General features: G+C 43.0%; 1 protein-coding gene across 2 annotated transcripts in view; it reads right to left on the reverse strand.

The window, feature by feature from the left end:
• The window catches only part of MTHFD1 (methylenetetrahydrofolate dehydrogenase, cyclohydrolase and formyltetrahydrofolate synthetase 1), a 39,722-nt gene that overhangs the window by 22,032 nt on the left and 4,489 nt on the right, over window positions 1-13,201 (reverse strand). The window contains exons 2-9 of one of the 2 annotated variants that reach the window (XM_021554537.4): window positions 9,780-9,864; window positions 7,415-7,474; window positions 6,694-6,747; window positions 6,191-6,327; window positions 5,967-6,067; window positions 5,512-5,648; window positions 3,991-4,102; window positions 45-172 (exon numbers count right to left, since the gene is read on the reverse strand). In XM_021554537.4, the coding sequence (XP_021410212.2) occupies window positions 45-172; window positions 3,991-4,102; window positions 5,512-5,648; window positions 5,967-6,067; window positions 6,191-6,327; window positions 6,694-6,747; window positions 7,415-7,474; window positions 9,780-9,864 (814 nt within the window). The remainder of the gene's footprint in view (window positions 1-44; window positions 173-3,990; window positions 4,103-5,511; window positions 5,649-5,966; window positions 6,068-6,190; window positions 6,328-6,693; window positions 6,748-7,414; window positions 7,475-9,779; window positions 9,865-13,201) is intronic. The other variant, XM_021554539.4, reaches the window with a different exon arrangement.

Raw genomic sequence — 13,201 nt, forward strand, 5'->3', positions numbered from 1 at the left:
CCCCAAAGCACACGCAGAGGAGATGACCAGAGTCTGCTCAGTACCTGCATTAGCATGGCCACAGTCATGGGCCCAACACCACCGGGAACTGGGGTGATGAAAGAAGCCTTTTCCTTTGCTGAACTGTATGCCACATCTCCCACAACTCTTTTTCCACTGGCCTTTGTGCTGTCTGGGGATTTAAGGAGAAAACTAAGTCACACATCACATTTCAGCACAGCAACAGAGGAGACAGCACTGACTGAAGCTGAAGTCTTTAATTCTGCTGGAGCAAACAAAATAGAAGCTGAGTACCCAAGAAGCTGCAAAGAAAGATAAAACAGCTAAGACAACATCACAAGATGAAGCTGTTATCATCATACTTCACTTGCAGAGTGTCAACAGCCCATGCAACACATCCTCCCATTAAGCACCATCTATCCTCAGCCAGACAGATCTCCCTTTCCTGGAGATGCAAGTCTTTTCTCAGTGGCTCATTGCCCACAGGGCAGTTTGAATGAGATATAAACCAACAGTCATGAAGAGGTGAGAGATGAAACACAGCTGACTTGTTCCAAACACCCCAGGTTCACATTTGCTCTGTTCCATTTTGGAGGCATCTGGGCCTTACTATTGAATAATTACCTGCACTTTCTGCACCTGAAGGCAGAAAGTGCTGAGCTTTTCAGTTATCACTGCTAGTTTAATGATGGACCAGTAAATACTGCTGTTCACAGAGATCAGTCTTGTCGAAACAAACTTCACAGGTGCCTTAAGAAAGCTTCAGTAAGATAATCTTTCTCTTGGGCAACGTATTTTACTATATCCTGCTCAACTATATGACCTGACAATTCAGAAGCAGACATAGTCCTTTTTTCCAGTGGTGACCTTTAAACCCACCCATAAAGAGAGGAAGAGACAAAATAAATTAGTAAACTAGCACAGTCATCTAAGGAAGTCACTGATTACTGCGCATAAAATCAGAAAATTTAAGTTGCTCCTGGAATGGCAGATTGCCACTTCAGATAAAGGACTCTAGGGAGCTTCTAACCAGTGTGAAAACCTGAAAATAGATTTTAATGTTGTTCTATTGAAATGTTATATTGCATACAGTAAGTGTATATTTGAACAGAACACAATCAGTAACTTTCATATACATCTGGTGAGGGGGAGGAGTGGAACAGAAACCAAACTCCTCAACAGCTGATTATGTCAAAACCAAAGCGAGAACAAAAGCCAACATTGTTTTTTAGCTGCATTGTTACTGACAATTAGCAGCTTGGATGCTTTGCTGTGTGTTTTAAGCAGCACTACTTCTCCCTAAAGCTCAAAGCCTGAACAACATCACAGCTGGTAACCAGTGTTTCTACAGCCACTGTCAGTTTGCTGCCTGAACTGCAGACCATCCTGGCCTTCCTCCCTAGAGACCAATTTAATTAAGGCTGCAAACAGTAAATAATGTAATTTTATTTTCTTCCAAGGATGCCAAGCAGGCTCATCAGCCATCCTGGCCAGGAAGGCTCTTGGCCCAAGAAGGAGGAAAACAAGCTGGCACTCCAGACTGCCTCATCTGTTCCACAGACACAGAGATGAGCACATACCAAACAATCCCCCAGTCCCTGCTTCTGCACCCCTCACCAAGCACTGCTGAGCACAGCCTAGGAATTATTCAATTACCTGCAAAATATTCTTTTGAATAAAAGCTGACACACAACACTTGCCATCTCTCCCCATAATTCCACCTTCTCAATATTCATCATCCCACTCTTAAAAAATACAAGCTAGTTACAGGGGGTATCAGTGACACTATAACCATGCTGCAAAAAAGCTGCTCTCATATTCCACTCTCATGGTTTCTTGCTAGCAAGGGCTGCAAAATCCCATAGCAGGGAACTTAGGAGGAGCAGAGGTGCCTCCTCCATCAGGACTCAGAGAAGGACATTCCAGGGACTGTCACCTCTGGGAATATCCTCTACCTGCACTCCTTTCCCTTTCTCTAGCAAAGCAACTTCAACAGGCTTGGAATAAGGCATCCAGAGTATTTGCTGGACCAGCCCTCCAACTGCAGCAGTGAGGAGAGACAACTACAACTCAGTTTGGAAAGTAAGAGGCACTTGTCTGTTCTAGTAGAGATATCAGGAGACTGTTTTTCCCTCTCTGTCTACCTGAAAGAAATTCTGTTAACTGCAGTACACCAAGCCAGATGTGGCTGAAGTGTCTCTTCCAGCCTCCAAACCAGCACCCTGGGAGCATTCAGGCACCCTCCATTCCCAAGCACAACAACTGCATTTGTATGGTGCTACATGGCCATAACTTGTCCTAACTCCAGCTTGGTAAGACTGCATGAGGTAATGTCCTGATATACCAAATCAGTATGGGATCTGCCTGGACAGGGTACCCTGACTAGCAAACCAAAGGCATATCTAGAAATTGCCATTGCTACAACTCACAGCTGCACCTGGGAGGCACCTAGCTGGGTTCACATATACCTGTGGTATGTGTTCCCACCCCATCACATTCAAAGCACCATCACAACTAGCAGCAATATTCTATCTGTACAGTGACTTAGCTGGAGAAGCCAGGAAGCTGGCTGCTGTTCTTTCTGTAGCACTGCAATTCCCACAATTCTGGAATTCTGGTACTCATTTCCCAAAAGATTCATCTGAAAACCTTCTCACAAAGTACTAGAGGAGAAAAAAATCAGGAAAATTCAGCAGCTTCAGAAAGCCAAAGGAAAGAAAAAAAAAAAAAAGAGCCTGTAGCATCCATCATTTAAAAATGTGACAGTTTCTATGATACTCTATCAAGTCTCAATTATCAAATCTCAATGCCATTAAGTGTATTCCATGTGACACTGACTGGGCTGGCTGCACAAGAAGCTCAGATGTCAGTGCACTGCTCAAGGCAGGCTAATTGCAAAGGAACAGGGATGTGTCCTCAGAGATGCAGTTCACATAAAGCCTGAAAAAAGGTCATACCATCATATATCAGAAACACAATGGGGGTTTTATTTGCAACATGTCAGCTGGGGAGGCTCCAACCCATTCTGCTTCATGCACATCAGCAGTGACCTTGTGGGTTTTGGCAAATGGCCTAAGTTTGGGCTGTTTGGAACAAAACCATCAAGCAACAAACAGCAACAGCAGATGACTTTTTAGTTTTAATTAGATAGAGGACTCATGTTTTTAAAAGCAGCCTAATGTCAACTTTGAGTAACAAGACCACTGAACAGAAATTTCTTTACATTCTGTTAAATAATGGCAACAAAATCACTGATTAATTATGAAAACTACCTTTTAAAAGGCTTGTGGGTGTAGCACAGAAAGAGTGACTAATTTTCCATATCATTCAATATCTGTAATTTGGATTTTAAATGAGATGAAAACAGAAATTGCCAGACTGTCTGTAGCATCTTTATAAGGAAGGAGCAGCTAAGTGAAACCCTACCCTAAAATCCATTATGTTAAAGCACTTTATTCTATGCCTGAGCCATTGTCACCAATACTCTTGCACAACCTGCTTTGTTTCAAGACAACAGCCATTCAAGCCTAAGAAGTTAATGCTGTGATTCAACAAATCCACAGCTACTTTAAGAGAGTGCTTGTCATTTCTGTACTTCAAAGGGAACTGCTTGAACAGATCCAAGCACGAAGTGATGACAGCAATGCCCTGTGCTCCAAAGTGACAACAGTGACAAGACTTCACCATGTAGCTGGGGCAAAATTAAATAGATATTCTGTTGCAATATTTCATAGGCTTCCTCTTTCCTCCATTAATCATCAGCCTCATTGAAGGCTGAATCAAAACTGCCACTGATCTGCTTTAGTAGAGTCCTTCAGATCATTGTTCTCTTTACTTTGGCATTGTCAGAGGTTATCATCACTACTTAAGACAGACTTACAGGAGAAAGAAGTCCATTTGGACCATAGAGCCAAGGAGATAATATTCATGAACTTAGCATGTGCATTTATACACAAACACATCCCCACTTGTTACACACTGCCCACGCACCTGGCACATGGTTAATTCCACAGTCTATTACGATTGCACCAGGCTTGATCCATTCACCTTTTACCATTTCAGCTCTACCAGCTGCAACCACCAGGATGTCAGCTTTGCCAACCTACAAAAAAAATTGTAAAACAACAAACAACTGAGTATCATGCTGGCAAGGGAAAAATGCAGAGCTGCATCTGCAGCAAGCGAGATCAGCTTGAGCTGCAGTAAAACTGTGCTCACCCACTGCCAGTGGAGGCATGGAAGGGCACTCTCAGCAGCTAAAGGTAGCTGCCAGTTCCTTGGCAAGGACAAATTCCTGCAGCTAGAAATAATGGCCTATTTTCACACTCCTACCCCGAACTATTGCTAGTCAACACTTCACAACCTCCTCTGAACTCCTCCATGATTCCCAAGTGGATCATACAGGCTACATTTAGATAAAATTAAAGCCTTTTGAATATTCTTCTCTTCCTTCAAATATCCCTGCACATTCAGTGCTAGAAATATACCCAGCACTCATCAGACAGCAAGAACTCATCTTGTTCCGCCAAGAACAACCCCTGCACAGAACAAAGCAGTACTTCACTTGTGACAGCACTGTCTTGTGCTTTTCATGTCCAGGACTGCATAACACACAACTCCAGGGGAAGCTGACTGTATTTCAGCACTAATATTCATTCAGGGACTATTCAGTACATTTGACAGATCCAGTCATGAAGCTGGTGTTAAAGACGCCGATTAAAGCTCGTTGTCAGCTCCTGCACTGCCTCATTCACATTTGCTTAGGAAGCTGCTATCCCTTGGATTTTTTTTTCCTTTAATCTTCAAGGGATATAAACTATTTTTAAGATACCATTAAGTATTAGCACTTCAATTTTTAATCAACCTAATGATGGTCTTGCTGAACAGCAACTTAATGATGTGAAGCATTGCAGTGTTTCTGATCTACTTTGTGAGTTATATTCAAACACTCCTACTCCCTTTTCAGCTTTAATACTTGCGTACAGAGCCTGGCAGTGCTGATGGCTCTACGAAATCCAAGTAGGTGGCAGCATAGCAAAACACTATTTCTGTCACTCTCACTGCTGAAGAAGAAAATGGTACCAACTCCCTGTCATAGAAAATCGACTGAAAAAAATAAAGCAACTGAGAAATCATTTGGCCTAACATTTCTCAGCCATTAGAGCAGAAGACCACCTGGTCTTTTTGGTAAAAAAAAAAAAATTAAAACAACAAAAACATATGCAGTTTTGCCAACCCCTACATGGAGATTAGGAAGGGATGATTAAATTCTCAGCACTTGCTCAAAGACAACAAAAATAATAATTTTATTGTTATAATTAAACCCATCTAATTAAGTGCCAAAAATAATCAAGATCCTATTCCAGCAGAAGTATTTACACAACTATGCAATGAGCAGGACTGGGAAACCAATTCAGATGAAAGACATCCCAGACCTAATGACTCACAGCAGCAGCACACTGTGCATGGAGCAGCAGTGGCCTGGAACAAGTAACTACAGCCTGCCCTTACCTCCTCAGCCAGGGTGGAGGTCTTGGAATGGCACGTGGTGACTGTTGCATTATTCCAGAGCAGCAGGTCGTGCATGGGAGCACCCACAATCTTACTGCGACCGATCACCACGGCTCTTTTCCCTGCCACCTGGACACCTGCACCACAGAGAGTCAGGAGAGAGCACAAGAGAGGTCACTGTGCAGCCTGGTTCAAACTGCTCTGGTGTCCTGGTCAGTTTAAGTCTGGCCCTGGTACTTCAGAATTCAGTTCTTCTTTGTTGTGTGTGGTAGGGAATTGCAGTTGGCAGGGAGAAAGGAAAGACCATTTTAACCTAGTTCTTTTACTGTCTAAGGCAGCAGAGATGAAATGTGATATCTCAGCAAAAGTTGTGAAGCAGAGCCTTGAAATGTGTGTGATTTCTACACTTATTGAAGACTACTGCACTCATGAATAATGCATGGCAACCTCCTTACCTGTCTGCCTGATCAGTTCCATGCATCCCTTTGGCGTACACGGAATAAAACAGTCTCCAAGGTCCCCTCTAGACAGTTTCCCAGCATTGATGCTACTTAAGCTGTATTTTAAAAGAATAATAGGCCAAGTAAGATACCCAGCCTCACTGTTCAAGAGAAAATAAAGGAAAAAAGGTTTCTTTCTGGAGTAGCTGTCACACTCTCCAGGGGTGAAGCCAGTTTACCCATCCACATCCTTCTCAGGTGCAACAGCATTGGTTATTTTTTCTGTGTTGATGGGTTTATCGGAGTCGAGTGGCAGCTGCACTATAAAGCCATGAACAGCTGGGTCTGCATTCAAAGAGGCAATGCACTTGAGAACCTACAACAGTAAACACCAAAAAAACTAATGGCTGATGAAATGAAATATGACTTATGCAAGAGCAAAAAACATAATCCTATCTGGATTAAAAGATACAAACTTTATGTTTAGTTTTTCCACCCAAAAGTATAAATCACCTACATTTTTTATTAAAAAAAAAAATCTCCTAAAGTCTCTAAACTTTACATTGCAGTGGTTTAGTTTTCTTTAAAAAAAACCCACAAAAATATGTCAGCAGGTTCCAATTATTTTTTCATTAGTTAGTATCAATAGGCAAATAGTCCTTTTTATACAATGACAGGGTAAAGATATCTTCAGCACAACACTGAAGTTATATATTTTTTCATCACTGGGTGTATTACTTACGTCAGCTTCTGTTGCTGTGTTTGGCAATTTTATGTGATTGGCACTGATCCCAATCTGCAAATGAGAATAACAATGAATTATCTGATTTCTGAACTGACCTGGCTAATCTCTCTATCCAGCTAAATCACAGCTGCATTCTGTCACATTTCCCAAGACTATCTCCATTCCTGAGGCTCCAAGTCCTACGATTTAGAAATACCATCAAAGAAAGATTAGTGCTTTGCCTTCTGAGTCTGTCTTTTAACTGCCCTATTCACCTTTTGACATGAACAACATCAGCTTTGCTTGACAGCACACTGCCTTAAAATACCAGCAGAAATGCCAGCTATCACCTAGGGAAAAATGCCCTAATCTGTGCTCCTGCCCTATTGCAGCATGTAATATTCTACCTGTGACAAGCACAAAGCAACTGCAGGCACAAGGCATTCAGGGAAGGCAAGGACAAGGCTACGGGTCAGGAAAGACAGCACTTCAGACAAATGTAATATGTGATGATCACACAAAAAGTGGCACCAAGCCACACTGCTGTGACCACAGGACCCCACTTGGCTCTCAGGTTACACACCTACACTACATTCTTGTAATTGACAACTCAGGCCAACAGTGCTTTCTCCAATACTGCAAAAACTTAGACAAAACTATTGACTTGCATCTGGTTTTTCATATTCAGATCTCACCAACTGTAGGAGGGTAAAAAGTAGTCCTAAAAGTCCAGGATTACCTCAGCAGCAGCCTTCAGCTTCATGTTAATGTAGAGGTTTGAATCATCCCGATTTCCAACCTAAGGATGAAAAGACAGTTGAATTACAGCACAGAATAGAGACACACACACAGGCTGAGATGGGCTTAACCCTCAGCTTCCTTGGATCTACATCAAGGAGACAGAGGTATTCCTGAATTACTGTAAAACACACTGATAGAGGATGCAAACAGCTGGAGCTAACAGGAAAGTTCTTTCAAGTACAAGGCAGATAAAGACAAGCTGTCTGATCTCCTGCACAAACTATTTGCACCTGTTGAAAAACCTTAAAAACACAGTGGTCTCCAAAGCAGGAAATATTGCCTGCCATCTGATCTGAGGAAGTTAAATCCTTAGCTAATTAACATCATCAGCAGGCGCTGATAACATTCAATTATATGATTAAGGCTTTCAGAAACCTTGGGCCCCTTTGATATCCAGGAATCTGAATTTTATGTACATGTGTGCTTTGATGGAGACATTCCTTCCACTGCTATTTTGGACCTTGAGAATTTTCCTTCCAAACAAAAACCAAAACAAGGACAAAGTGGTGCACAAAGAGAAAGCACCAAGTGGAACAAATGCCTACAGTTTTTGGCAGTACTGCATGCTTACAGTACAACTGCATTTTAGGAGACCACTTGCATCATCCAGTATGTTTGGTTAAAGGTAATACTCCTTCTAACCTTAAGAAAATAGGGGTCAAATAAGGAAAAGCTGATAAGCAAGCTCTTGAAATTCTGTTCCCTGGTACGTGGGAGCCATCCCTGGTTGTCACATAGACTGCAAGCTGCAGGGGTAACCTGATCACCCAGTACACATTGGTTCTTCCTCCCTAGGTACAGATAAAGGGGCTGTCTCCCTGTAAAGTCTGCTGGATTTAGGAAAAGGTTTGTTTCATACAGGGCAGAGAAGCAGGAGATGTCAGCAAACATATGTTTTGTGAATAAGAAATTACTAACAGGACAAAAAAAAAAAATATTAACTGACTTATTCCTTGAGTTCAGAGAACACCAGATGCCTCCCAAAAACAGAGCACATAATATATGATGTACTACAAATAAGAAACAGCTCTTTGTCTTGACTTCACTGAAAACAGACAGCTGCAAATATCAGTATTAGCAGATGAACTCCAAGCCCAGATTGCTTGACACCTTACAAAAGTGTCAGACAGCCAAAGAGCAAACAGGTTGTAAAGGACTCTGAGACAATTCAGGACTGAATACAAAGCCCACCAGGAAAACAATCCAATAATGTCACAAGACAGCAATTTTTGAACACAGTTTTTATGAGGTCAACAGTTCAGCAACTTTCATCAAAGCACTATTAAATTTTTAGACCCTCCTTCCTTCCTTCCAAGCATCTGCAGACAAAGCTTCTGTAGAGACAATCTACTAAAAGCTAATGGAAAGGAAAACCAGAAAGAAAACCCAAAAAAAAACCACAAGCAAAAATTTGTTCCTGGCATCAAAGCGGAGCATGGCCTTTTTGTGCTATGGTGGTATTAGCACTGAAATCTACAGACATGCACTCTGCAGGAGCTCAAAATACTGAATAAGGACAAAAGTCACTTCTCTAAGCAGCCACTGACATTCCCTCAATCCTTTGTGGACACACAGGTCCTTCCTGTAGCATGACACTTGCTACTGCTATTCACCTTCTGACCTAAGCAGAGTTTCCATTTTTTTATAGCTGCAAAGGAAAAAAACGATGGCAAACACAGGTCAAACCCCTGTACTTGTCATGTGCTTTTTACCTCTGCAAGCCTTTCTGTGTAGACTCCAACACTTGCTCACTTCTGAGGGATACCCAATTCAGCAAAAGGATGTTGTTCCATCCCTTGTACTCAAAGACATCTTGATCAAAGGCAGTTTTAGTTTTGTTTGGGTTCCCTCCCATTCTCCACCCCTCGTTTTTCTCCATGTTTTTACATAACAGCAGACCAGATCACTTAATAAACATCCCATTTGGAGGATTTCTGGTACAAACACATCTCTGAAAGCTGCCAAACGTCAGGGCTCACTCAAGTGCAGAGATTTGGAATGGAGTCTACAAGCTTGCTCTTAATAGGCAAACATCTTGATTTCACCATTTCACAAATACAAAACTCCAACAGAGAACAGGGTCTGAGGAAAGAAATAAAACAACTTAAAACCCCCCCAAAAATGTTGGACTCTGATACCTGGCAAAAAGACATAATAGGACTGTGTCACCATCTCACAGAGAACACTGTTCCTAATAAAATGCTACCAACTACAAGGCAGCTTTTAATGAAGCTTATCAGCTGTGCCCTTACCACTGCAAAGCAAGTCATATTTTCTGTAGTTGTCATTCAAGAAAACAATACCTGTAAAATGGCAAGTCCTGGTCTGAAGCCTGGAAATTTCTCAGTCATCTCAATAACTTGCTGCTTTAGTCTCTCTCTCACTTGTCTGAAAAGGGGAAAAAATTAAAACAAATACAAGGTAGAAGTTAATGATGGGGCTGAATTCTGATACAGTCAGGAGGTGTAGAAGTGACAGAGGGGCAGACTGGCAAACATGTACTTATGCCTTGAGTACACAGCTCCCAGCAATCTCCAAATAAGATTGATGTCCACAAATCACTGAGACATTCTGGAACCAGGTTCCCTCACATTTATTTAAATAACTTTATAGTTTGAAGTCCACATTGTGCTTCTTCACACTCTCATAGGATATAAGGGTAAAACAAAAGGGTTCAAAATTCAGCATGGAAACTCTTGGGATTTCAAACTCCTTTCTCAAAAGGAAATCCTCTTTCCACCTATGCTGTACTAAAATTACCTGAATCCCAGAGGCAGCAGTTGTCACTGTCACAGAAGCTGTCTGGCAAAGGATTATGAATCTACAATGGTAAAATTCTGGGAAATAACTAAACAGGCATGAGGTACCCAAAGATAAAGCAGGGAAGAGAATTGGAGGTGGACAGAGGTGAGGAAAAATCACCAAACCCTAGTAACACAGCTCAGGCAAACTCTTCAGTAAAGGCAGGTTTAAAGATACAATTGTAAAAAACTACAACTTTGAAACAGAGCACTGACTGGTTGTTCTAGCTCCGATGTGAACTCACATCTGCTTTACCATGGAACGTTTTAATAACAAGTACCCAGCATTGAAATTAGCCACAGACAGCTCAAAAGTCACTGTTATCACCTCTCCCCAGCCTTGCACTCCCCTCCAATTTCTCAACCACTCTCTGGCCCCACAGGCATAATCTTTCACCAGGGAAGGTGGAGGCCCAACTGCTCCATCTCCTCACCAGAGGCAGTCAGGATTCTGAAAGAACTGACCAGTCCTGTCCATCTCATGGGCACTGCACAGAGCCTGTGGCACAACACTGTGCCACATGTAAGAAACATTCAGAAGCAAAAGCCAGGTAAGCAAAACCTTACAGGACATGAGAGTCTTGACAGGTCTGTCCTCCATGTGAACTCCACCTTGTGTCCCATCCCCATTCTCTGAGATGAGAAAGTGCTATCACCACAGTCAGCAAATCTACCCTGTACCAAACAGCCTTTTGTTCTTGTGCTCATTTACTCTCAGATCAGTATCACCAGGTCTGCTACCCCCCAAGTGGGACCAGACTTCCCAGACTGCAGCAGGTGCTGTTGGTGCCAGTTCACTAAAAATGTGAATGGCAAGGGTACAGGGACAGGGTATGTAGCTGATGCTAGCTGGGAGGCTGTGACTACTGCATAGAGGGAAACTCCAGGAAAACAAATACCCAGTGAGGCAACTCTACCCTGCAACTATGAGCTCCAGATTAGGGCTGCCAGAGGCAGGAAGACAGGGAAATGGGAGCAGCACACAGCTCCTCAAGCCAGCAGCACTGATCCCAGGGGACAGCTGCAGCTGGCCCAGCTAGAAGCAGCCCTAAGGCTGTTTGAAGTTTCATCTCAGAGGGAGTCACAGCCTCCAGCTACATCCCAAATCATGCATCTCTCCTGCTGCATCTTCAATCACGTGGTCAGAGCTCAGCAGCACCTGAGGAGTGGGTTTACAATATTTATAGGTGTTTGCATCTGGCCAAGTGGTTCAAAGTCTCTTAACAAGCTTCAGTGGAAGCAACTGTTGTCAGTCTTATTTAAGAAACCGTAGTTCTGAGCCTTCCTTGAGCTGTCACCTCTGTAGAACACTTGACACCAAGACCAGCTGATGAGTTCAGAAAACAGTCTCATAGCAAACCTTATCCCAGCAATTCTTTATGCTTAAGTGACAAAAATTCATCTGCTGGGTAGCAAAATCCCCAACTGCCTCTCCTTACACTCCAGCTGTAAGCCCCTAGGGAGGCAGCTGAGCTGGCTCATGAGCAGCCTGTAACAACACAAGAACCTCAAGGAGCATCAGAAACCCCCTGCACATGGCCAGTGAGTGGGGGCTGTGGGCAACTCTCCAAGGGAACTATTTCTGAGGTCTCTCATGTTCCAGTAAGGAAAGTGTAGTACTGGTTTGTGGCCAGCAAACAAACATGAAATTTTAGAAAGGGCCCCAGGTTTAGGTATTACTTTTATTTCAGTCTTCTCACTGAAGAGAAACAAGCCCACCCAACTTCCTCTGTAAAGCAGGGCTGTGGTGTGCTTTCACCCCCAGCAGCCGCAACTATTCACACATTACATTGCCGTCATTTTCTGTAATTAGGCACTAGGTCACCTCCCCTTCAGCTTCCGAAGAAAGGCAACACACACAAACATGCAGACGTGGTGCTGTCAGTGCAATTTTCTTTAGAAGCCTTGAATCAAGAAATCACTTGTTAGACAGCCACCTAGCGTTGGGCACCACTGTTCTCCAGTGCTCACAAAAACCACAGGGGCAAAGGTTTAAGAGAAAATTCAAGAAAAAAGAATTTTTTCTCCATAGACTTAGAAAAGCCATAAAAATAATCTTTGCAAACCAGCAGCTATTTAGTTACACAGTCTGCAAAATTCTATTGTGGACCTCAGTCCTTCCCAAAGATAAAATGTTCATATTGATAAATCAACACCATTTCTTACTAGCTGTATGAAAATTCTTTTAAGTCTTCAAACAGAAAATTTGCACGTCTATGTGTCTGCTTCCCCAAAAGCCTTCTCTCTGACTCTAAGTCCCCTCCTGTGCCCAACATGCCCTTCCACAAACAAATTCATGCAGCAAACAAAAGTCCAGGGTCCACACAGGTTAAGGACAGCACATGGTTCTAAGCATACAATGCAACAGTCAGCTCCAAAGATTAAAGAACTTGTTAGCATTTCTTTCTGTGGACTGTAACAGAATTTAAATTTATTAAGTTAATTTCCCAGAAATTCAAACAAAGGACAAACCACACTCCTTTAGCTCTGCTGGAAATGGAGAGAACATGGCTCCCGTGTCAGCAGAACCCCACACCCTCCTGTGGGATTATGGACTCTGCTCTGCTGGTGAGGACACACAGCACCATACTGAAGATGACACCAGGCTGTGTTTCTGTCCCTTCTGTAAGGGGGTCAAGGGTCTATGCAAACAGTGCCAAACTCAGGACCTGGCAAATACCTCCTCGAAGAGAGTGGTGCTCCAGAAGAGGCCTGTCCCCAAAGGGGAGGCTTTGGCTTTACTGCCTGGATCACAGATACCCCAAGGGTTTCACAAACATGCACCAGAAATGCTCCTGCTGCAGCCCTGCAGAAACAGCTGCATGAGGCTGATGGTGCTCCCCAGGTGCTGCACCATTCCTGGTCGGAGCTGCTGTCCCTGCAGCCATTCCTCCTTACAGCACTGCCACTGCTCACCTCCTACT

This window comes from Lonchura striata, chromosome 5 (assembly GCF_050655825.1).
Source record: "Lonchura striata isolate lonStrDom1 chromosome 5, ASM5065582v1, whole genome shotgun sequence".
NCBI lineage: Eukaryota > Metazoa > Chordata > Aves > Passeriformes > Estrildidae > Lonchura > Lonchura striata.